The sequence below is a fragment of the Lissotriton helveticus genome, chromosome 9, assembly GCF_964261635.1.
Source record: "Lissotriton helveticus chromosome 9, aLisHel1.1, whole genome shotgun sequence".
NCBI lineage: Eukaryota > Metazoa > Chordata > Amphibia > Caudata > Salamandridae > Lissotriton > Lissotriton helveticus.
In genome coordinates this window covers 471,087,956-471,113,573 of record NC_136070.1, presented here as the reverse complement: position 1 = coordinate 471,113,573, position 25,618 = coordinate 471,087,956, and the positions used below count along the sequence as shown (strand labels likewise).

Genomic DNA, 25,618 nt, shown 5'->3' with positions numbered 1-25,618 from the left:
AATTTCAACCCATTGCTAAAGACCATTGCTATTTCCTTACTGATATCTTTCTTCCCCTTGGGTATTGGATTCCAAGAATCTACTAAAGAGGTAATTGCTTCTATAAAAATTTTAAACCCCTTCTTATTGGATTGCTCAACTTTGTAATAGTCTATGGTTAACAAATCCACTGCTTTAATGGTAGTTTACTTGCTAAGCGTCTTTGAACTGAACATTCCACATGTGTGCATAACTTACTCTCCATATCCTTGACTACTGAATTCAACAAGGTGCACAAACTCTCGATTTGTAACCCTTTGTAATTCTTACAAATTATTTTTACAATACAAATGTTTTTTGTTAATCATAGTCAGATTGCCCAAACCTCCGAATGCCGTTAGGTAACTCAATTGGACAAATCTACAACTCTTATGTGTTTTTCTCACTTCACTCATAAGGTTCTTCCATTCCATTGTTCTTTATAAGACCAATTTGGATAAACACTAAATTGGCATAGAAGCAAATGTCTTTCAAATGGTTGAAGCTTCACTTTCTTATCAAAGTAGTTCATGTTTTCTTTATATTCAAGAATCATTTGTGACCTACACCTGATACATAGTTGCATGTTCCCATATTTCTTGATCTTTACTTCAGTTCAGAATTCAATTCAATTTGTGGATTGGATTCAGGGATTATGTAGGTGATCACTCAAGTAGACATCAGATTAATACATTGAGCTAATCTTTTTTTACATCAATAAAAACGGAACCCGGAAACATTATGAACACTCTCCAGGAATGTCCTTATGTAGATGACTTTTATAATTTAATTTGTTCCATAATCAATTTTTTAAATTTTCGATTGTTAGCAATAAATCAAGGGTCTGAGCTTAGTTGCATTTCCAAATAGTCCTTTTGGATGAGCAAAAGAGAAAGTTCAGAGGACAAAATGCTTTGTGAATGCTAGGTGGCAGATCTGCCGTTTTTGACTTTTTCTCTCTTGTTTTTTGCTTTTTAGGTGATGACCTTCTAATTGACAGAGTTATGCATGCTGGTGTTATTAATCCTGAAGACCAGTGGACCACTATGCCATTGAATGGACCTGTTGCTCATTTTGATTTCAAAATAAGAGTAAAATGCGAAGAGAATTACTACGGCACATTGTGCAACAAATTCTGCAGGCCTTGGGATGATTTTGTCGTTGGCCACTACACTTGCGACCACTATGGAAACAAAGTGTGTATGGATGGTTGGATGGGAACCGATTGTAAACAAGGTAATATTTGTTGCACCAAAATCACCCTGCTACATGGTACTGCTTTTATCTTACTTTAAATACGTCATCTGTGAGAATTCTTGCACGTTCAAGCAAAGCAGTCTCTTTTAAATCAAAGTTGATAACCTGGGAAAGTGGAGGATAACACTTCATTCTAATAGGTCACGAAGGTCATAAACTAGGAAAGGGAGGGCAAAACTTAATTCTAATAGGCTAGAAGCCTAGGATTTTGCAGTCTTTACTTCTTTTTTTCCACTCTTGTACAATTGGTGTCCGAAGAATGATTTTGGATCTCTTCTGACTTTTTAAACACAGGTGCTGAACATTTGAGAGATGATGGAAGTTGTACCTCTCCTTGGATAGTGTTGGGTACCATTTCCAAGCACTTAATACTTAACATCAGTTTGGTTCCTGCATCTAGCGTTGCTATCTTTTTATTGGGGGGACATTGTGTTCCACAAAACTGAAGGGCAAAGCAAAGGTGAAGAAACTACAAAGGAAATAGAGGCCAGTTCAGCTGATTATTATTGCAAAAATTGATTTAAGTCAAAAGTTCCTGTATGCAAGTGCAGGCAAGCACTCCTTAATTATCTATCAGACAGGTGGGAAAATGAACCACATTGGTCTCTATAACCGAGTCCCAGAAATTTTTGTCTCTGAGACTCCCAAGCACACGTTCACAGACTGCGATCTATATAATCTCCATTTAGTGTGGTTCTGTGGATAGCGCCATCGTTGGGTCTGTCACTTGAGTGTCCCTTCTCTAGGTGACATCAAAACCTCTACCTACATGCATAAAACCAACTGATTGTTGGAGTCTGTGCAGGACGATTTAAATCCAAACTTAAACCTTTCCTACTTTTCTCCACACCAAGATGCAAATGAAACGCATACTTAAGTTATGCCTAAAGACGGCACCTACAACCACGCTCCGTCTTGAGCAAAGTATGCTCACTGATGAAGACGAGTGAGTGCTTCCACTCACTAATAATACGCAATCAGGAAAACCCTAAAGTATACAGCCTCCACATTCATTTTTTTTGGTCCTGACGAAGGCCATAGACTCGAAGGGGCGGTTCTATGCCGAAACATGTCGACTGGACCACTACATGTTGTGGACTAGTGACTCATCCACTACTCAGCTTTGTTTTTAGACTTATCCCAATCCAATTTTGTTCGCCCCCAAGAAAGATTTACCTACAGGATAGGAGATAATTTTAACTCACTTACCACTGTCAACATCCAGAGAGTCTCCCTCTTGGTGGAGGTTTTGTTGTCACTTGGAGAACGGGACATTGCATTGACAGTGCAGGGGACAACACTGTGTTCCGAACCAAACTAAGCGGAGATTACACGCACCGTAGCCTGTGAACCTGTGGTTGAGGGTCTCCGAGACAAGAATGTTTGAGACTCTGATATAGAGACTGATGTGGTTCATTCTCCCCCCTTTTTGACAGACCACCATTACCTCTTGGAAGCTAAATGAACCTCTGCTTCTTCCTCCCTTCATCTTTTAGATTTATCCCAAGCACTCCTTCATTAACATCTTCCTTTGTCACTCAATTCAATGTATTAGTTATTGTGTTGGCATTCTGCCATCCATTAATAAAACCAATATATAATGAGTTGCAATCATAAATACTTAAAACAACATAAATCAATAACTTAGTAGTCATATTGGTCTAGAGAAACAGTAACCAGCGATAGAAGTGTAACGCCTATAAGACCCACAGCTACAGGTTAACGTCTCCCTAAGGTGCGAGTGCTTGCACAGTAACACATGGGAATGAGGAGCATAGGCACCATTAGAAACCCATCATCCTTCTGCTTAGCGATAGCATACCTCCGGTTACATTAGGACCCCATAAAACAGCAGTTTCCTACCAATCCGATTTGATTACAGGATAATAGCAATAGTATCCATACGTGCAACAGCTTCTAATCAATATCCTCCCCGGGTACCAGTTTACCACTTTTATAAAAGGAAATTTAGCACTTTAGTACCCATAATTTTATACATTCATAACAGGCTTAGTCCGATTTATTGGGCATTTACTAGGCCCCCTCCTACATGACCAAACTGCCCATAAATATGATGCGACTGAATTAAAAATACATTCATCATCCGTTCTAAAACAAAATGTTAAAACTGCTGCAGCAGAATTAATCTCCTGATCTCTAAGAGGCAGAAGCCACCGTTTACTTGCTAAGACGTATTTAGTGCAAAACAGAAAAAAGTGCAATAGATTGTCCTTTTCCCCAAAAATGTATCCACAATATCCTTCGCTTGTGGGAAGTCTTAAACACTTAACTAGACATTTCTTGTCTGCAATACACTCAGCCTAATTGTAACATAAAGTGCAAGTTTTTGTTAAAAATAAATCGAATCCATATATAACATGTCAACGGGGCCAAGATTGCCACTAAAATAGTGCCACAGTAAACTTCTAGGTGTAATCCGGTAAAGTTTCCTCTCCTGTCTATACTCGAAATAGCGATCCATGACGATTCTTGCCATATCCCGAATTACGCTTCTCAGGTTGGTCCAAATGGACCCCAGCTGCAGTTCAACGAATACACATTTTTTGAGTGGGACAACCAAGTATTTCTATCTGCGTGATTCGCATTTGCCAAAGGTATTACATAGCTCACTGCTTTAGGGTTCAGAACAGGGCTAATCCAGCATAGTACTGGTTTTAGGGTTTCTATTTCTGCTATTGGAGTGCGTCTAAGTCCTGTTTAAAGTGCCAACAGGGGGTGTGCCAGGGCCCAGTTTTAACAAGGATCTGAGAAAATTATTCGCAGCCACTTGCAGTGTATTTAAGTTTCCATACCCCCAAATCTTTTGAGAGCCAAGTAGTCTTATAGAGACAGAAAATAACTCTGAGTATTACTTTTGCCATTTTCCAAAATGGCCGCTATAATAGAAGAAGGAGAGACATGTATGGAAATGAAACATAATAAAGGTTTTTAATCTTTTATGTATACACCAAACCATATTTATGATCTGAATCGCCATTTGCAGAATGTTGAACATTTGAGAAGAGCATATCAAAAGGGACATCTTTTTTTTAAACTCTTTTTTATTAAAGAATAACAAAGAAAATACTTACAAAAGAAGTTTGCATCAAATAAACAACCAAGGCATCGGGTGAAATCATACATTCTGCATCACATGGGTTCTCATGGACAGATATATATCAAGGAAATAGTTTTCTCTGGGATGTGTCCATCTAGCACCCGGTCCTCCAGAGGTGATGCCTCCGGGAGTACCATGCCTCTAGGCATGTGGGCAATGAGGGCATGTCTCACCTGCCGATATCTATAGTGTTCATTGTCATGCAGACTATACAGTTTTTGGAGAGACTGAAATATTTTTACTGTATCCTTTTCCCAAGCATCCTTTATCTAGGTGATTCAGATAATGCCCCATTTATCAAACCCTTTAGTTTTCCATAAGCTACCTAATTTCTCCGAATTGAAGAGGGGAGTGGCCAGCGTCAATCTGCCCTCCCAGCCTAGATACCGTTTAGCCGCGTGCCACACATGTACCGTGTGCGCGGTTGGGCCAAACAATGCACACTTCTCTGGTCTCGAGTATAGAGCTCTATCTATCATTCCACCCGGAACCAGCCCCCGGTCATGGCATAACCCGGATCACCCGGGGGTCCGTAGACAATGTGGGTCACAGCAGCCAGTTGCGATGCCCAATAGTACTTCCTTAAATCCGGAAGTCCGATCCCACCGTCATACCATGGAAGCTTTAATTTGACAAACGCTATATGGGGTGTACCGTCCCACAGAAGCCGTCACTGGAGAGTCTCAACCTGCCGGAAAAAGGAGGCAGGTACCGGGTCCATCGCTTTCTGTAGGGCATACAAAAACCGGGGCAAAGCCATCATCTTGAAGACAGCGGCTCTTCCAAGCAAAGACAGCGGGAGAGCTTTCCAACGCTCCACATCTTTCCTACATCTATTCAACGGGGAGACCAGATTATTAGCGTACCGCAATTGTGAATCAAGCATGATATAGATGCCCAAATACTTGAATCCTACAGTCTCAATCTGATTTGGGCACGATTGCCGGATTCACCGGAGGGTCGCCCACGAGGGTAAAGAGCACTGACTTTGACCAATTTATCGCCAATCCCGAGTATCTACCGAAAATGGCAATCACTTTAAGAAAATTACTCGGGGACTCCCTGGGATTGGTGAGGTAAAGCAAAATGTCATCAGCGTATAGCGAAATTTATCTTCCCAGTCAGGCTGCCATCTTAAGCCCCGTATCGATCTATCCCATCTAACCCAAGCCGCCAGTGGCTCCATTGCAACCGCAAAGAGCAATGGGGACAACGGGCATCCCTGCCTCGTGCCCCTTTCCAACAGAAAATCATTGGATTTACAATTATTGACAACTACTCTAGCCAGTGGGTTCGCATACAGCAATCGCACCCACCCAATGAAGTCTCCTCCAAAGCCCAGCTTTGCCAACACAGCAAACAGGTATTTCCATTCCACCCTATCAAACGCCATTGTGGTGTTAAGGGACGCCAAGACAGTCGGTTCATGTATCCCCGAAGAGCCCCCAAGGACTCCGTGCAACCGCTGCAAATTCAGCGCGTATTGCGATGCGGCATGAAGCCGGACTGGTCCGGTTGGATCAGAGTCGTTATCACCTTGACCAGCCGAGTGGCGAGTATTTTCGCTAGGATTTTGGACTCCGCATTAAGGAGTGAAATAGCTCTATAGAAGGAGCATTGCGTCTTGGGCTTTCCCACCTTATGTATGACTACTATGTTAGCCACCCGCTGGTCATATGGAAGCTGACCCTCCTCCCTACTCTCTAGAAACATGGCCCAGATATGCGGGGCGAGTTTGTTGGCGTTTAATTTGTACAGCTCGATCGGTATCCCGTTAGGACCAGTCGCCTTACCGGATTTTATCTGTCTTCTAGCCTTCGCCACTTCATCATCAGAGAAGGGAGAGTCTAAATAGTTCCTATCTTCCTCCGATAATCCTGGCATGACAATGTCCCTGATCATTTCGCTATTTTCAGCCTCGGTAAACTCACTACCAGCAGTATTAACCTTCTTATAGTACTCCGAAAATGCGTCAGCTACCGCCTGCGGATCCGTAATCCTGTGAGAGTCTGATCCTTCTAATTCAGGCACCAGCCTAGATGCCCGCTCCCCATGCTCGAGCCACGCAATAAATTTACCGGCTCTATAGCCATGCTCATATATGCGGCTTTGTACAGCATTATTTTGTATGATCGCTCTATCCCTCACAAGGCCTTTGTATTCCTCCTGTCGGAGTCTCAGTAAGTGAAGCTCCGCAGGCGCACTTGACCTAGCAACTCTCTCCTCCAAACGTATGACCTCTGCCTCCTTCTAGGCTACCTCAGCCTAACCACTCTTCTTTTTCCCTGCTACAAGAGAGAGGACCTCACCTCTCGCCACCGTTTTATACGCTTCCCAGAGGGACTGCGCCGAGGAAACGGTCCCCACATTTTCTAGGAAGTAACAAGGGACATCTTTTTGTAGCACAGTTTTTCAAGTAAATGTACGTGTAAGTTCTGTGGGTAGGGGCTTTAGAAATGTTGTAGGTTTTAACACCCCATCAATACCTTCACAACTAAGTTTACATGGATCTTTCTCTTCATATGCATGACTCGAAGCATGTACAGATCTTCTGATCAAGTAGAACGCTTGTTTAATGTGTCCACACACATAATATGACTTCATTGGAAGTTCATTTAGTGGAACTGATCTTTTGAACTCATTAAACTGAAGATTGTCAAATGTGTGACAGAACTTATTTTGCACACATGCATAAGGTATCAAGGTATTTTTCTATGTCTTTAAAGTCAAATTCTTCTTCTGTCTCGGCAGATCATTTTAGAAACTTCTCAGGTTAAGCGGTTAAAGCTCCAAGCTTTGTTTCAGCTGTGCTCATCGTGTCATCACCCATAAGAGTATGTGCCTTGATAAGAAAACTGGGCATCTCTAGGTCCAGTTTCTTGTACAGCATATGAAACTGGATCAAGTGTCTTTCTCTTTTGTTCGATAATGTATTCATAACTCTGACAATCCTTGACTTATGAACATTGCAACAAATTTAAGTATCACAATAATAACATCTGTGTTATTTGACTGTACAAGGAGTAGATTGGAACCATTTCAAACATCCCAATCAATATGTGGCACAACACAAAGGTCAGCTTCCTCCAATTCACTGTTAACGTCTTGAACAATATAGCCCGTACTGTTTGAATATATCTCTGCAGTTATCTGCTCATCATTTACAATATTTGCACTTGCAATAATTGGGGATTCAGTGTTCACCAAAGCATCCGTAATGTTTTGGTGAGTTAACATCTCCAAGTTCATCTTGTTCGATGTTGATGACCAGAATTTATCAAGTTACACAGGTATAGGTTTCGAATTTTTGATGCAGGCAAGGTCAATTATTCTACTTGTAGACATTCGTCTGAGTCTCTAACATTCTTTGACAGTTCAAGATAACTGTCAAAGACAATGTGTAGTTCTTACGAGGTGAACACTGACTTTATATCTGTAGAACAGTATGAATAATCTCTCGGAATTTTGCATAAATAACATCTTGACCACAACAGCAGCAGTTTTCAATGAGGACAACCTTTAGAGTGGAAATTCTTCAGGTGAAAGGTTTTTGGTGTGCTCTCGTACGAGTTTGTGCTTTACTGTTTTGATTGCAGTATCCCCAACAAATAAAGCGTTTGTTGGAAGAAGATCACGCAACAGAATGTCCTTGATAAATTCACCATATTTGTATGTTAATCCACATATTGTTTGGTCACGTAGTTGTGTAGTTGCATAGTCATTTCACACGGATTTCCTTGCTGCTGCATGAAATGAAGAAGGCTGTTTAATAAAACACTCCCATTCCCTTACCTCAAGTTCGTGGTGAGGAACCGTTTCACAATGGTTCATTAATTTTAAAATTTTCATCTCTCAAAAAACATTGCAAATAGAAATTCACCTTGGAGCTGTTCTGTGATCTCTGGATTGTCTGTTCCAGTTTCATATCTGGGGCCTTAACTTTGAACCTTTCCTCTGCCTTTCACCACAAAATGTCATTGGATGAATTTTCTGTAGCGGTATGGCTTTTCCATCTCTAGCTTCTTCACTCTTTCCAAATACCAGGACCCATATCTCGGGTAGTTTATGCAATCGAATTTGCAAAACATTGTAACCAGTGACACCAAAGTCTTCACGTGCATCTCCCAGTCACCTTTCCAATCAATATGTACCAAGTTTTTCACTAGAGCTATCGTGTGTAAAACATTTCCCCAGTACTTTCAAAGTTCGGATTTTTATTCACATTCTTGGACAAACTCTATGAACTTAGTGTGTACTGAACATTGCCTGGCTTTGCGTTATGTCTTTTGAATGAAGTCCACTCTGTGCCTTGTTCACTTCTGAGATAAGATATGCAAAACCTAATTTGTCATTCTTGTTCCAGAAAGCATCACAATGCAGTGGTTCGATAGCCTCAGATATGATGAGCAACCCTTGTAACGAACAATTATAATGAGTTCTGCTCAATACTGACAAGACAGTTTTGCTTCCAAAGATTTCAGCTTCAGTAAGTGCATCATCTTTGCCACAGCCACTGAGATAACTTCTTGCACCCGCAACGCAATGTTTGTCATGTGGAAACGCCCATCATTGGATTAAGATCAAATTCTACTGGATTGCTCTTGTACGGAAACACCTTCATCGCAGAAAACTGCAGGATAGGCTGGTATTCAAGCTGAGCATGCACATTTTGGATTTGTTTTTTGGAGCTGTTGTGTAGTTTGTGACTGCAGATGGTATTGCTGGCAAAAACCAAACCTTCTTCAGTGGGACGGGGGAAACATCCTTTACCACGCAACATTTACCACGCAGTGCCTTTACAACGCAGGTTTTACAACGAAAACCATTACAACGCATTGCACTGGGGGGCGCTCTAGGATAGGGAATAGTTTTCATTTATTATCCACCACCTTCCCTACTATCCACGGTGACTGGAGTTGGAATAGTAAATTAAACTATTCACTATCCAGCACCCCCCAAAGCAATGCGTTGTAAAGTCTGGCGTTGTAAAACTTGCGTTGTAACAGCATGCGTGGTAAAAGCATGCGTTGTAACAACGTACATCCGTGGGACGGTATTCTGGCCGATTAGAGCATGAGTTCAAGCCCACGGAGGAACTTCATCCTTCAGTCCGCACAGAATAAGCAATATGATCAGTTCATTTAAATCAGCTTAGCAGACCGCAGCATCAGGTAAAAGAAGATCTATGTCCTCAGCCACATTGAAACTTTCTGGTAGACTAGGACATGTTGATGGCTTGTAGTGATGTTTATCACACGTTGGCAAGGTAGTTGGGTTATACGTTTGCAGCTTTGTTTGTTGCCTACAGCTGATGCAGCTTGTTTTCCAGCAGCTACTTCATTGGTACAGTCTTGAAAAACACCATGGGAGTATTGTGTGCTGGATGTTCCAGACTAAGAAGAGCTGTCTTCAATTAAAAATTTGTACAAATTAAAAATTATCAAGAGCAGCAAATTGTACATCCTTTCCTGGTAAAGTGACTTGGAAGTCGTATGCTGTCCGATTTACAAGATTTTATATCATGTGTTGCTAACAAGCTCCTGCTCCGTACTATGTCTTTACAACATGTTGATACACCAATCCTATTCATTGAAGTGATTGGCTCTCTACTTTTGCACTTGTCATAGATTGCGTGGACAGTCATCATGTGTAGTGTTGCATAGTGTTTTGCTATGATGTAATTAATAAAACATGATGTGGAAAAGGCAGTGTATTTGTACAGCATAAGTCTGTCAGTTCATGGTATTGCCTTTCGCTTCTTCGCTTATATCTACAAAACCATCATCAACGTTGCTGGCTTCTGTTCCAAACTCAAAAACTTTAGTTTGTAACAGTTTTGCTTTGCTGATATTAAACAATGATGTAAAAAATGTTACGACAACATCAGGCAATCTTGTTGACTCCCATGTTGCGGAGCTATGGGGCTTCACAAAATTTGTCATTCAGTGTGATCTTATTTTGGCAGCAAGAACTTAAGGAATCAAATCAGCTGAGAACACCATAAGTGGCTCATTCTTTTTGTTAGAGTGACAAAATGAATTTGCTCATTGTACATTCTCACCAGAAATCTAAATGTCATTATTATGAATCAATACAGTTTCATCAATGTTGACCGTTATTTCTCTGATCTCACGGAGTTGAGTGTGAACCCATAGCCAGCACTTGAGTGGCTTTAACACTTAATTTGCTTTTTCAAAGAGTACAAAAATAACTGAAGGCTGGCGGTTACGGTGCTGCTGGGAGCTCATTGTACATTCATATTTTTGAATGCATGCACGCATGCAATTCGGGTAGGCATACAAATCCGGTGCAGATACATTCACCTCACTGTTTAGATCAGCTACTCAGCTGGAAACTTCATCTTGAAAGAAACGAGCTGCAGATAAAAACATGTTTTCCCTTTGAGACGCACATACTCTGTACTTTGTTCTTTGTTATGGTATGTTATGCTAAAATCATTTCTAAAGCGCACTTACACCAAACGGTTACATGGCGCTGGGAGCGGGGGAGACACAGAGTCAACAGTGAAGGTTAATGGGCAGATAGTACGTTACTCATAGGCCTGGCAGAACAATAAAGTCTTTCGTCAATCCTTTTGGACCTTATTCTGGCTTAACCACAGATAACACATTGAAGATCCTTTGCTTTCAGATCAGTTTTTGAAGGTGGACGAGGGGTAGCCATCTATCTTCTAAGTGGATTGACATTGGGTTTGGTTGCCCTCACTTTCTCAGAAGACGCTGATTCTTTTTGTGATTCTCTGATTTCTGCTACTTTTTGACAGTTTCTTTCCAAGCTTATTTCCATGTTGTACAACTTGTAGCACCTGTTGTTACAATGACAAAATATTTGACCCTCTTCACCGATCAGTTTTAATCTTTTGTGAACTTCGTCTTGCGTATTTCTGCTGCTTCTCAAACTCTTATGTTTAGATTCAGTTGATGTTCGCTTTTCTTTAGGATTAGTTTGGTATATGACACATTTTTCTTTGTTGAAGAAGACCTCAGATTTTGTAGTTCGCAACACTGTCATGAGGTAAAGATCCTTTGCTACCACCTGCTTTTCTCAGGTTTATGAATTTGAATCCATGGAAAACCTGAAACAAAAACAATAATCAAATAAATTACCAATATTTTGGCTGAAACACATCGTTATAAAGCCACAATTTTGGAAAATAGTGGAAGGGTTGCTCTGAGGAGTTATTTTCTGTCTCTATAAGACTACATGACCCCAATAACTATGTTTCGACACCAAAATGAAGTATATAGGTTTAATTTTTTCTGAAATCATCACTACAACACACCCACCATTTTAAAAAATGTTGTCCAGAAAATGTCTGCCCGGATTAGCAATGTCTACCCAAGCTAAAGGGGCCAGGACTATAGAGCTTTAACAATCATTTCCAGTCGTGCTAAATCAAACATTGGTACCTAAATCGAAGTCAAACAAGCTAGATTATTGATCAATTTTGGCAAAAGCTCTGGGCAGTTGAGGTGGGTCAAACAAGATTAAAGGCCAACTGTTTGAGGCCTTGGTGGACAAACCTCTGTGTAAAAAAAAAAAATAAAAAAAAAAAAAAATATTTACTCACCCCATCTGTGCAAGTTAGTTAAGTACACAGCATGTGAAACAAAATGTGAAGAAAATCAATGAGGAAACTGGGGTGCAGTCCTCGAATCGCTGTCATTCCGAGTTGAAAATTGCGTTCACCAGGTGGATTATATAAAATTATAATTGCAATTAAACACTGTTATCTCTTACTGTCATTTGAATGTTCAGTTGGTAATATATATATATATATTGTTTAATGCACCTTTGGATCATATACATATATCTGAATCTTTCTACATATTTTTTGGGGCATAATCTATAATTGTACAAAAGTAATTGACTTTATTTGCACAGCCAAGACCTTAACTCGAAAACTATTTTCTCTTTACAGCCATTTGTAAACAAGGATGTGATTTACTGCACGGAGGCTGCCAAAAACCAGGCGAGTGCAAGTAAGTTGGACTATGTCTTCTTTGGTTGAGGGCGTGGTCGAATATTTCTTTTATTGAAAATGTGTTTGTAAAAGTGTCTCAAGATCAAGATTACTTCTGACAAAGGTTCAGATACCTGACTACTTAAACGATGTGTATTGCTTCGACTTGTTTCCGAAAGTTTAGACATTGTGTACAGATTTAGTTCTGTCTTTGATTCACATTGTATAGATTTATTCTTATCATGGCGTTGGTGTTTGATCTGTATGTTTACTTTATTTTAAGTAATTGTTTTGTTTATCTGTAGGAGTTATTTAATTTCAATTGTTTTTTGAGTGCAAAGATGTGTTACTGACTGACCATATTCTGCTGCTTTCTCTGCCATCTCTTCTTCCTCCACAGCAGCCTTGAAATGTGTTGTTTGTCCTTTAGTTTATGAATGAAAGATGATACAGTTTGGTAATGGTTGCGTAATCCCGAGTTGACGCAATTTAAGACTTTTGGATCTTATTTTGCATTCTCTGCAGCTGAGGGCTACACTAGTGCAAGTGCCTTTACCTCCCTTGCTTACTAGTACTGGCTTTATACAGGTATAAAGCTGCTCAAACAAAAAAAGGCACAAGGTTAAAAGTAAACTTTAAAAATAAATTACATATGATATTCTTGTTTTTATCCATCCATCTAAATGTTCTTGCAGGAGTTATTTGTGATAAGACTAGTATACCCGTGAAATACACTAAGAATTAGACTATCTGAGAAAGTGTGTTTCAGATGTGTACTAAGAATGCTTGTTTTAGAGTACTATTTTTACTAAACCCAGTAGATTATGGAACATTCCATTATTTTATCCATATTCTGTGCAGAGGGTACTTTCTTTCTTGTGGACCACTTAGAGCATAATTTGAGTTATATAGAGGATAGTTTGCTTTTTAAATGTCGGAACTCTGCCTTTTCTCCTCAAACGAAATGAAGAAATTGGGCAAATATTTTATGTTTTTTTCTTTTACAGGAGTACTTTTACCTTTTTGATAATTTTTTTAAATTTGTGAATAGAATTCCTCCTCTCAGTTAAATGTGATAAAATCCTTAAATTGTGTGCGTTTATGGGCGTCACTCTGACTCACAATTTTCTTCGTATTTTCCACTAATTTGTGATGGTTTAACATTGTTGAAAGTGGTCTGCATTTAGCTCACAGTCATCTCTGAAAAGACTCTGTCTGGATGATGACGTGAGGTTTTGCTTGGAACTGTTGGGGATGCAAATTGGAGTCTGTTAATTTGTTATGTTCCTGTTAATAGCTATACTCTGGCATTGAATTAGTTTGCGAATTGATGTAGGATTGAAGTAGGTGTTTGCAGTGGATTTTTGTTTTTGATTGTTAAAAGTGAAGGTGCCTTTATTTGTTAAATAAGAATAACATGTTCTCCACACCCGTCTCCAGCAGTGACTAAGTGCAATAAATAATAAGTGCTCCTAGTCTCCATTTTACTGGTGACTCAGTTTATTGACCTTTGAAGGGTGAAAGGCTAAGCTTTCATTGCACGATTCAAACATTTAACTTACAGATCAAGGCAGGTGTCAATGGCGAACATTTATCTTGCTGAGCACACGGCCAGCCGTCTCCTTGATACTGCAAAACTAGTCTCCACTCCCTTCTTCTGCAGAACAAGCTACCTCATAACCTTACCTTCTACCCTTTCTTCAAGATTAACTGTTAGAAATTATGTTGTGACATTTGCTTAACTGTTGTGATGTTTGGGCAATTAACAACTCGTATCATGTTATTTGTATTGATGACTTACTCTCTAAAACACATATATAATTATTGTGACTTCTTTGAATGGAAGCATTTTTAGCTTTTAGTGAAACGGTACTGTAATTGTTATTAATGCATTTTTATTATTGTCTAATGTTTTTAAAGACTTGTTTTTATGTTTCACGTAATGCTAATCTATAAAAAAAGAATGCATTGAAAATGCATGAATTGTTTTTAATCCTCGAATCATAAATACATATACGGCTGTATGGTTTGTGGCTCAAGGTTTATTAAAGCTAGGCAACCGTATAATTCACTGGCCTATGATCTGATTTTTTATGTTTGTAGTGCTTGAAATTGTTGCAGTTACTTTTTAAAATCGCAAACGATTAGAAAATGACAAGTCCCACCATTGTTAATCTGATCTTAAAAAACTGTGCAGGATAACTATTACATTCTGGTTGTTGTGTATTGCCTGCGGAAAATGTATGTGCAAAAATGTATTCAGCAGTTGTACAATGCGACTCAAAGTGATACCTGCTGATATAGTATACACACAAAATAAAACGTATTAAAATATGTTGAAAATATATATTTAAATTAATATTTTTGTATTTAGAGAAATTACACTTTAGCATAATATTTTTGTTAGTTCAAATTAAAGACAATATGGAGGGTTTGTTGTGTTTCTTAACTTACATGAGCTACTTTAGGTCCTTTAATAGACTGCAACATAGAATTTGTTGTTTTTTTATCAGTGTTTTAGTTCCTATTTTTGAGCATGGCTCTGCAAAGTTTTGACTGTAGGTAGTTGGGGCTAAATGATGAGATTAATCAGATTGTATGAATCCGGGCACACTGTCCTTTAATTTAAGACAAAAGGGGTAACTTAAAATAAATGAGCAATGTTTCAGGTGCTATCTTACCTGGTAAAAGTTTCCACGTGAACGGTATTGCGTTAATCCTGATAATCTTATTAGCTGTGTCTCATAATTTAATTAGTTTTGAAGTTGTTAGGTTTGGAATTTAGAGTTATTTGCTGTTTAAAATGACTACTAAAAGGGACTACAAAGGGAAGTTTTCTTATGTGAGGCGTGTTAAGCCTTCCATGCAAATTTAAGTATTTATGGTTTTAGAATCTAAATTTGATAACTTTGCTTCCTGTCTGAGAGAACCAACGAAATACTTGTACCCCAAGTTTAACATTCGACTTTTGGGAAACATTACAGTGCACTAAAATTCAAGACTAAAGCTTTTGTGAGAGAATCGTTTTCAAAAAATTAAAATCGAGAGAGGGTTCCCAGCAGGCCCGGCTCCAGGAATTTGTTTTTGGGTGGGCCAAGGGTGCATTTGGGTGGGCCACTGCGGGCTTACTTAGTCACTTCTTGTGGTAGCCTACAAGCCCTAGATTACATCATATCTACTTGCAAACACTCACCAGGTTAATTCTGTGTGTAAACAGAGTATGTGGAGAGTTATTTGAAAGTAAGAGCAATCTCTGGACCCAAGTGCAAACCCTCATATTCCAACAAGCCAGACTTCAACACAAGAACTTCCAGGCCCGATTATCCACTTTTCTACTACCCCCTCTCCTGTGCAGCTTATCTCACAGCTGACTTTGAGCCCCCCACGCCCATATCAGCCACCGTGCAGCTCCACTTTCATTATTCCCGTAAAAAACATTACTAAAATCACCTTCAACCTTAAAACATTGAATATAGCAGTAAATATAATTAGCACACACTTTAATATGTTCCACAGTTGCCCTAATGACCTTACTGCTAATTAAATACAAACAGAAAGGACATGGCAGGGATGGCTTTAGCGCTAGAGCGAAAGTCTATTTTGGTTTCCCACCAATGACATCTTTCTCCACATATACCTTTACTACCACCCACCAACAGTGCCCTTCATCTCTCCATAGTCCTTCTCTCTGATATGCATTTCATTTGTTGTATAGCACTACTCATATCAATGTAGGGTGTCACTACTTTACACCACACACACATTATACAGAGACAATGAATCATACAAGTATGTAAATCAGTCTATAGGGAATGCCACATAAGCCAATGAGGATTACAGGGTGTAGGAATCACATGTCATCCATACTGGTGGGTAGTATATTTCAAGAGGGTTTGGGCTGGGGTAACACAATCTCAGAATTTAAAGCATACCCCAGTGGTTGTTTTTTTTTTTTTTTAGCAACATTAAAATATTGAAAGACTGGGGAAGTTCTAACTATATAGTAACACAAAAGAGGAAAGTTCTAACTTTACCATTCATGTTTGTATGCAGCTCTTTGATGACAGTTTATAGGTCACTATCCTATGCTAGGATTGTAACTTCTGAACTGCAAATAACACAAGAATCTCTGACAAAGGCAGTAACCCCCTGAGCTATCCACATAAAATACAGCTTATCTGCACTTCAAAACTATGGCACACAAAGGATTGCTCTCTAGCAGGATCATTAATCACCAGTTATGTGGACATTTTTATTGTTGTCTTGCATCCATGGCCGTGATAAAAGCAATTTAAATGAAGCATACACAAAGTATGTGCCTTGCTGGGCATGTGCAGTTTAAAAAATAAAAAACAAATAGTAACACATTCTCTTACCTACTCCATTAGTCAAACTTTGTGTCACAGCCTGATCTGATATGCAGCTGCAGGGTTCAGGAAAGGTGAAACAGAATAAATAAACTTCTTTTCTCCAGCGCTGAACAGAAAAGGATGTCCTCACTGCGAGGGACAAGATCATGTTTGGGTGGGCCAGGCTCATGTTTTGGTGGGTCTGGCTCACCCGCTACCCCCCTGCTAAATCCGGGCCTGGTGACGAGGGTGCTTTTAAGCATCACTGTAAAGACTTTGAACATTATTCTGGTGGTATCAGTCAGGTATTATAATTTACCAGTCTTCCGCAGAAATCGTAAGGAGCCAGCGTGCCTTGGTGTTGCATACCGGAGATGTTTAAAAGGAGATGGGTTTTTTGGGAAAGTTGCTTGCTCTTTTTTTCTACTATATTGTTTGCGCCATGCTGCGTTAGCTGTTTGACTTGATCAAGGTTTCTTCCCTCATTTTTCTCTTTGCTGATTTCTGGTCTGCCATGATAACTTTGCTTGCTAGGAGAGTTGACTGTGCTATGGCTGTCTGCCTATCACAGGCAAAGATGTGTCTTAAGGCGCTGGTCCTTGATACTGCTGATACCATCTGCTACCTCATAGCCACCTCTTCCTTTGCTGGATTAGGTGCATGTCCACTACCATGCACGGGTAGCATTTTCTGTTGCAGCATAGAATTGTAGGTCTGTGCCTTGGATTTTGAGACCGTGCCTTGGATTTTGAGACAGTCATAGTCTTTGATTTCCCCACAACCTGGAATATAATCAGACTGCTCCCCATACACACACTGAAGAGGCATCTAAGCTCTTTTTGTCAAGTAGCAAGCTACTCTGGAACCCAAAAAGGATTATCTATGAATTAGTATAGGGACATATGAGTTAATTTGAGAGGTGTACATGACTGTTATTTGGATTGAAAAGGATAGTGGAGGGATAGAAGAGGAAAGGGTCATAAAAATGTATTATTTATAAGATGAGGTTTGGGATGAGCAAAAGGAGAGATTAAGGATGGGAAGACTCTAGAAAGGGGATTAGGGAGATCATTGTAGTAAAAAGAGGTTTGGGTGAGTCACATTGACACTTCCCCAGAATTCTTGAAGGGAAAGTGGGAAGAAGGGTTAAAATAACACACACTCTTGCACCAGCTCAATTTATAGAAAATATATATTTTTGAATACATTGCAAGCATTTCATTTTTAGACACTAACATTAGTGTAGTTTATATGCACAGCTGACAGCCAACTTAATTTATCAAACCAATTGCTGTTCACGGACTCTGTAGTTACCATCATATAAATGATAGACTGACATTCACCATACAAATTACATTTTTTTACTCCAGAAAATAAGCAGAAAGTTATCTTAATTTGTTACTGTCCTTAAGCATCAACGTTTTATTGAATTATTATATATTTTGCATTTTTTAAAGTAATTACCCATAGCATGTCTATAATTGTGTTGGCTTATCCTGTGCGCGTCATAAAACACCTTAATGATTTTCCATTCTGCTGATCTATTTTTTCCTCTAAATGATGTATTTTCGCGTCTGTCATTCAGCGTTGCTTCTTTTGTTATGCTTTCCTGCTCTTTGAGTACTTTGGCTAACATTTCTAATTGAAGGAGATGCGTGTAAAAGAGTTTTTATTCTTGTACAGGAAGACCAAAACAAAGGGCAAGGAAATAACAGGCATAGTTTTCTCTTCATTTCTCCTTTGCAGGATGTGCCGGTTTACGCACAGAAAGAAAACGAAGTTGCTGTTTTGTACTTTGAGGTTCTCTAAAGTATTTCTTTAGTCTGGTAAACATTTTCTTTGTTTACACTTATTTAGTGCACTTTTGCGAAGTAAAGAAATAGGAAAAGAACCGACAAGAAGTACAGTTTTACAGATCTCGTAAACTATTTGTGGTTGTCTTTATTCTGGCACCTCATTGAGTTGTGTAGGCTAGTGGCCTCTTACAAGAACAATTAACTGCTATAACTAACACTTTTAAATATAGTTACTTGCGTCAAGCAGGTAACCTAGGTAGACAACGTCAAAGCAGTTATCAAACAAGAGCTGGTTTTCCAGGATAAGAGATGCATTTGTTAACCTACAAATGAATCTTCCTGCCTAATACTAACAATACAATGTTGGCTCGGTTGATGGGCGTAATGTTTGTAACAAAGGAATGGTAAGTTCATGTTAATATAAAAGTTCATCCTGGGCTGTCTGTTCTATCCTCCATAATGCTGAGATGGGTTTGATTCCAACACGTTGCCATATTTGTGAGTGATCCGGTGGAAATTTGGCCTGGGGACTGTGGCTGCATGAAAGATTAGGACAGTGTACTACTCAACTATGGGCCTTCACAAGCCAGATATTGCCATTTGCCTTGTTATCAAGCAAAGTGCTACGCAGGGATTCCTCCTGCCCTCGTTGCTTATTTTCCTTGTGTTGAGCCACTACCTGCAGCCTTCTGGCAATGTTAGGCAGATAAACGTATGTGGCGTGGGGAATACCAGATTATATTTTAATCAAAAATGGGGGAACAATTTTTTAAGTTAAAGTGTAGACTTTTATTTGGGCAGGGTTAGCAGAATATTGGTAGAGCAGTATGAAATGAATCCATGCAGAAGCCGCCCTTCACTGTATCCTACGGATAGGCCGATACCACATCAGGCTGAGTGAGCCTACACTGGACCATAAAGGTATTGTGTTTGGCTTAATGCACTGCCATGAGATATCTAATGCTAAGATGCAGTATGCACTTAGAACTCTTTGTGCTCCCTTAAGTATCAACAAGTGCCACCTTCCAACTCAAAGGTGATCCAAATGGTTTTCCTCACTGTTTGCGTTCTCTTCTCTGTGGACGTTCTTCTGTTTCCTTGCCACCCTTGTCACTGGTTTTAGTTCCTCCCCTCCTACGCTCCTCCACATATCCAAATAGGAGTGCTCCTCACTTGTGGTCCCAGCTCTAGGGTTGTCTTTTTTTTTTGCCCTCTCCTGACCCATAATCAATGCCTGACTTCCATGACCATGGACCAGGGCCGGACTGGCTACCGGGCAGTTTGGAATGCTGCCGAGCTGCTGGAAGATTTTACTGCATTGGGGGCTGATTTCGTACATGGAGACCTGCGTGTACTTCGAAAAAATGAAAACAAAACTAATTTCGTTTAGTACACGCAGGTTCCCATCAACGAAATTACCCTCCAGCTAAGCAGCATTCCAAACTGCCCGGTAGCCAGTCCGGCCCTGCCATGAACTGTCACTTTGCATATCTTTCTGCGCCTCACGTGCGTGTGGGCAGTCTTGGTTAGCTGGAGCACTACTGCAGTCTTCATATGCTCTGCCGCTATTTATTATGGATACCTGCATAAATCCACTTTTGTTCATTCTTGCTGTGGCATATTATGGGTGCTGTGTCGTGTCAGAAGTAACTGTTGATAGTTTTTATCCCTTACTCTGTATATGACTTGGTCTCTGATGGTATACTTAGATGTATACGATAGCAATATGTATTCTGGGAGTTTGTTATTCTTGTTTTTTTAAGGTTATGCGGAAGTAGGGGAGATTGTTGACCTATGGAATGTGTGCCCTTTGCTTCTAATGGTTAAGGTATATGCTGTCAAAATCATAGTGCTCCCCAGGATGTTTTTCTTTTTCTTGTATACCATGGCATAAGTACAAAACCATCTCCTGTCCGATAGTTTTGAATTCATCATGATTTGTATCCTGTGATGGAAAAGGAGGAGGGGGGGAATCACTGAGATCTGATTTACTAATTACTTTAAAGGTTTAGCCACATCAGATTTCCAGTTGTATAATTGGCTGGAGAGGCATATTACACAAAGTACTGATTTCTGGAACCACCCCTGAACTGTCCTCCGCCCACCGCCCCCCGCCCAACTCCAACCCCCTTATCCTCCAGTACACAGTGTGCTATTTTAATGGTCTGGTAAATGCCCTACCTTATTGAATACTGAACTGCTTGGCTCCTGTCACCAGTGTGCTACTTACTGGGTATAAACATGTAGTCCATCTATCATTAAAACTGTGAACCTAGTGTAGACATTGAATAGGATCGCACAAATTAAACTCTTTTTCCTAACTCATGATTTTCGAATATGGTGTGCTGATTAGTCTAATATTTCTGTTTGATGAATGCTCCATCAGGGATGGAGGATAACAGAGGTGCACCAATGGTGTGATGTGATCATCAATGGTTAATGTGTTTGTAAAATTTGTTAACCCCTTCCACGCTGATGACGAGCTGGGCTCGTCATGGCGTAGCCTCCTCGCACGCTGATGAAGAGCCCAGCTCGTCACGTAAAATGCGCTTTAAAAAAATCTCAGCGTACGAGCGGAATTCTGCACGCACGCATGCGGTTAAGAGAGCTGGCAGATTTTCCCACATAATGTTGCAATATTATAGAATGCTTTCCAAGTAGCGGGTGGGCCTACTATATTTTCCACAGGCTACAGAAAACATATCGGCTTGCCCAGCATATTGGCCACACTGAACAGTGTTCCATGGTGGTATTTGTTTTGTATGCCCGAGTTTAAATGGAGTGGCTGGGTAGATTGCCTGACTTTTTCATAGAATGTCATAGATATTGGTATCTGCAGCGCGGTTGATGCCTGGAGAACTATTGGGGGATTTGCTAGGAATGGTTTCCTCTGGTCTTGTTGGCAAGTTGAGCACTAGTAATACCTCCAGATAAACTGCTGTATTTATGAGTCCTACTCTCTTGCACGTTTTCCATTTTAGCCTAGCTATAAGTGAAGTCTTTTTGGTGTGAAGTAGTCCAACCCCTTCCTAATATCCTTGGGCTCTCAGCCCTACCTTACATGCAGTGAGTCTTGCTTGAGTTCTTTCATAATGCCCTTCTTTGCGATACTGGATTCCTAAGGTTTACCTTTGCTGAGTAGTACAGTGTGTTCGATGAATGATAGTATTTAGTACAGTAATAGTTAAGGTGTTTTCCGTAACATGTTTGACTTAAGGCACGGTTCTACATTTAAATATTCACTTGTGAAACCACACCTGTGTGCGCTGATGTTTAATGTCTAGCAATTGGTTTACAGAAACACTAGGTTCACAGTTTTAATGATAGAGTTGTTGAAGTGTATCAATTCATTGGTGTTTTGTCTGCTAGCTGAATAAACCGTGGCTGAGCACTGTTAATTTGACGTTACTACGTTGCAATTGGTTCTTTGTAATTTCTTGTGATAGTTAATGTTTTTTACATGTATTTTTAAAGGAGCGTTCTCATACAGTGCTGTATTAGCAATAATCAAAATCTTGAGAGTTAACAGTGTCAGACAAGATACACAACATTGCAGTGGATATTGCCCATTTAGCGTATAGTTAGGTCTCCTGGCGTTTAACAGCGCGTCAGCGCTGTGTCCGCCAGGAGATCTTTTGTCACTGACTGTGCTTCCCAGGAGACAGTACCGGCCGCGCGCATTTTCTCTCCGAGGAGGCGATTAGAGCTGGGCACGCGCACGCGAACGAGCGCTGTGGCCAGCTGCTGTCTCCTGGGAAGCTCCCACACGCATGCGCATTCACACAGACACAGACACACACACGAGCACCCATGCACGCACGCACGCACATACATACATACATACATACAGAGACACACACTCTCCCATGCATACACACACACACAAGTGCGCCGAGGCCCCCCCGCCGTCACACACATACATACACACACGAGCATACACACACACGTGCACCGATACCCCCTCCTACCTCCTACAACTAAGTTGTCCGGTCCTGTTCTCTTCCGTGCAGTCCTTGGATTCCGCCGGTTTCTCCTCTCGTTGCCCGCTGCCCGTCTCTGCCGGTCTGTGATCCCACTTCTGGCCGTTTAGCGCGCATGCGTGTGATTGCACGCATGCGCTTTCCAGATCCAGCGGCGAACACTACTCCTGCTTGAGCAGCGTTAACCCCATCGCTGCCAGCCAAGGCTGAAAACAGAGCAGAAGCAGCAGCCGCGTAGCTAGGGGGGGGTGGGGGGGGGGCGGTCCGCCCCAGGCGGCACCTTATCTGAGGCGGCCGCGGCCCGTGGGCGGGCCGGCACGCTCACTGTGACTGGAGAGGGGAGGCCGGAGGCCCGGCCCGTTGCGGCCTGCTGCCTGTGAGTCAGTGACCTTGACCTGCTCAGCTGTGCTGTAGTGTGCCTGTGACTAGGGCGGCCGCGGCGCTCGGTGACCCCGGTGGCCAGGCGGTGCTCATTCAGGCTCAGCTCTGCTTAAGTTTGCATTACAGTCAGACAGTCAGTGTACACCGTCGACATGCAGATGCGATGGAGCGAGTCATGGAGATGGAGAACATATCAGCAAGCACGGGCCGGCACCGATCACGAGCGACGTCTGACGTCATCATGATCCATCATGTTTATCTCAGACTCAGAGAGTACAGGGCGGCAGGCCCCCACCACGTACCACCTCCCTCCCAGTCCCAGACTTGCTCACAGGGCCGTCAATTAGGTAGTGCGCGCGGTGCGCACAGCCGCAACCAATGATGACGGCCCTGTAACACTTTGGGCCAGCCCCCGCTCTCGCCGCCGCACTGGTGGTGACGCGTTACGCGCGGCGCGCAGTGCACGCCGCCCCCTTCCATCGTGTCGAGCCTCGAGGTCCGGGTGTGGAGACCGAGACCAGTCCTCCAGCACCATCCATTCTTCTTTCTTGCCACGTAACGAACGTTGTTGCCTTGCCTGCCCTGGCCCTGCTACAGGAGGCGGCCCACTGACTCGCAGGTACTTTCTTCCTCTTCATTTTGCTGCTATTTGATACCCTACCCTGTGTCCCTTTCTCCCATGGTAGCGTTTTGTTTCTATCCAATACCTTTAAAAAAAAATGATCGTATCATCTCAAAATCCAGGCACCTGTAGGAGGAGATGCATCCAGTCAACATCTGGAAAGCGCAGCACCGTCGGATTCTCCACAGGCCGCTGCCCTCTGTGACGTAGCAAGAGTGACATGGCTTTAGCGCGCAAGAAAGGGACGTGGTATCCTTGCCCCCTGATTGTTAGTAGAATAAAGCCCTATTTAGGGTGCATTGAGAAACTAAAACTGAAGGTCCTGGTGCCACTGCACCAGCCGCACTCAAGATAGCTAAGCCCTAGGTCAACTCAGCAGGGCAACTGCAGAGGCCGTCAAGTGTGGCTGACTCAGCCCTTCTGGTAGCCTAGTAGCAGTGCCTAAGCAGTTGGGCTTGTGACGTCGTCCAACAGCGCTGCTGATCTGCCCTTAAAAAGCTGAAAGCCGAAGAAGGCTGTTTGACAGCGACTCTGTGAAATACCGGAAGTGCCTGGTGCCCCCGAAAAGCAAATTAACTTAGGCTTAGGCTGTCCAGCGTCAGTTTTGGATTGGCATTTGTGGCAGTTTGGCAAAGCCAAAAGGGCCAGCTTGAAAGGACCAACGTGTGGCCCGTTTTTGTGTGCCATCACTGCCTACAGGATACAAGAACACGACCCACTCACTGCCAGTTCAACAGGGTACCCAGCATGGACCCAGAAGGGCCGAATCCACCCGCGGGCTGTCTTTCCACTCACCCTGTAGTTGCTTTGTGCGTTGGTTCATTTTATGTGACTATAATGAAAATCTAGCATGGAATCGGCGCTCTCGGACACTCACGTTCGGGCAGAGAAGTCAATTGTCGCTGGCATATAACTGACCCTACCCAGCCCAACAGGCCTCCAAGAGCTGCCCTGTTGTTTCCTCCTAGTGCTACAGTAGTAGGAGTACAGTACTGGGCTGTGGCGGTGGGTCAGGTGGCTCTGGGCGCCTGCGCCGGGCGGCACTCTCTCTGTGCGACTGGAAGCCCCTGCTGCCATCAAGGTCAGAGGTCGACTCGTCACGCACAACTTGATTGGGGTGAGCTCTGAGCTGGTGAGACAGAGAGAGTCGGATCGATCGCAACTTCGCGCAAGTGAGTGAGTCTGAGTCAGTCGAGACTGTCGAGTCCATGATGAGTCATTGAGATGGATCATGGGGGCGGCACCGTGACCGTGCACGGCAGGCCGCAGACAGTCGACATACCAGGGTGGTGGTGGTGGGCTGTGATTGTGCTTGATTTCAATGAAAACTGATAAGCTGACCATCACTGTTCCAGTAACACAGCAGCACCGAGCCTACAGACTAAGAAATCATGGCACAGACAGCCCAAGGAAATCAGGCCTGGCTCGACAGAGTGTGGAAATAGAATGTGGTGCCTGACAGTTTGCAAATCATCTTTATACAACAATTCAGAGTTTGATAACAAGTTAATGTAACACATTGTAATATACAATGCCAATAGCTCAAACTTTAAAGCTGGGAGACCTATTGCATTGTAAATGCTTGTTTTTGCTTTGCCAGTGAGACTGCTTATTTAGAATCACTTGCTGCTGATGTAAGAGATGTTGGTTCAGACCAGCCTGTAATGGAGTTCAATTATGTAAATTGGCCTCAATAGTAATTCTAGCTGCCACAGCCAAATGACCTTATGCCAAAAGGGTCTGATATGCGTTGTGATAAGTGTTTCCGTGTTTTAAACACTGTTGTTCACCTGGGTATGGTAGATTAGAAAGCCGAAATAATCCCACAAGAATTCTACCCCGGTAATTGCTAGGATTACCATGTCGTAGATTCATAGATGTCCATGCTGGAACAGGATACAAATAAGGAGAGGGGTGGTACAGAGCCGAAACTTAGTTTTAGCATTAAAACTCATTCAATTAGTCTTCATCCAAGAGTGAATAATGTTATATATTGCTTAGAATTAGGAAAGTTCTGAGATAAAATCTCGAGTCAGTCTTAAAATGAGTGTCAATAGAGTATGAATCTTAAATTGAGTGCCTTTAGGAGCATTTAAATGGTTGCCCGATAACT

General features: G+C 41.7%; 1 protein-coding gene across 2 annotated transcripts in view; it reads left to right on the top strand.

The window, feature by feature from the left end:
* The window catches only part of JAG2 (jagged canonical Notch ligand 2), a 319,544-nt gene that overhangs the window by 130,732 nt on the left and 163,194 nt on the right, over positions 1–25,618 (top strand). For both annotated transcript variants that reach the window (XM_078660292.1, XM_078660293.1), the window contains exons 4-5: positions 997–1,254; positions 12,336–12,396. In XM_078660292.1, the coding sequence (XP_078516418.1) occupies positions 997–1,254; positions 12,336–12,396 (319 nt within the window). The remainder of the gene's footprint in view (positions 1–996; positions 1,255–12,335; positions 12,397–25,618) is intronic.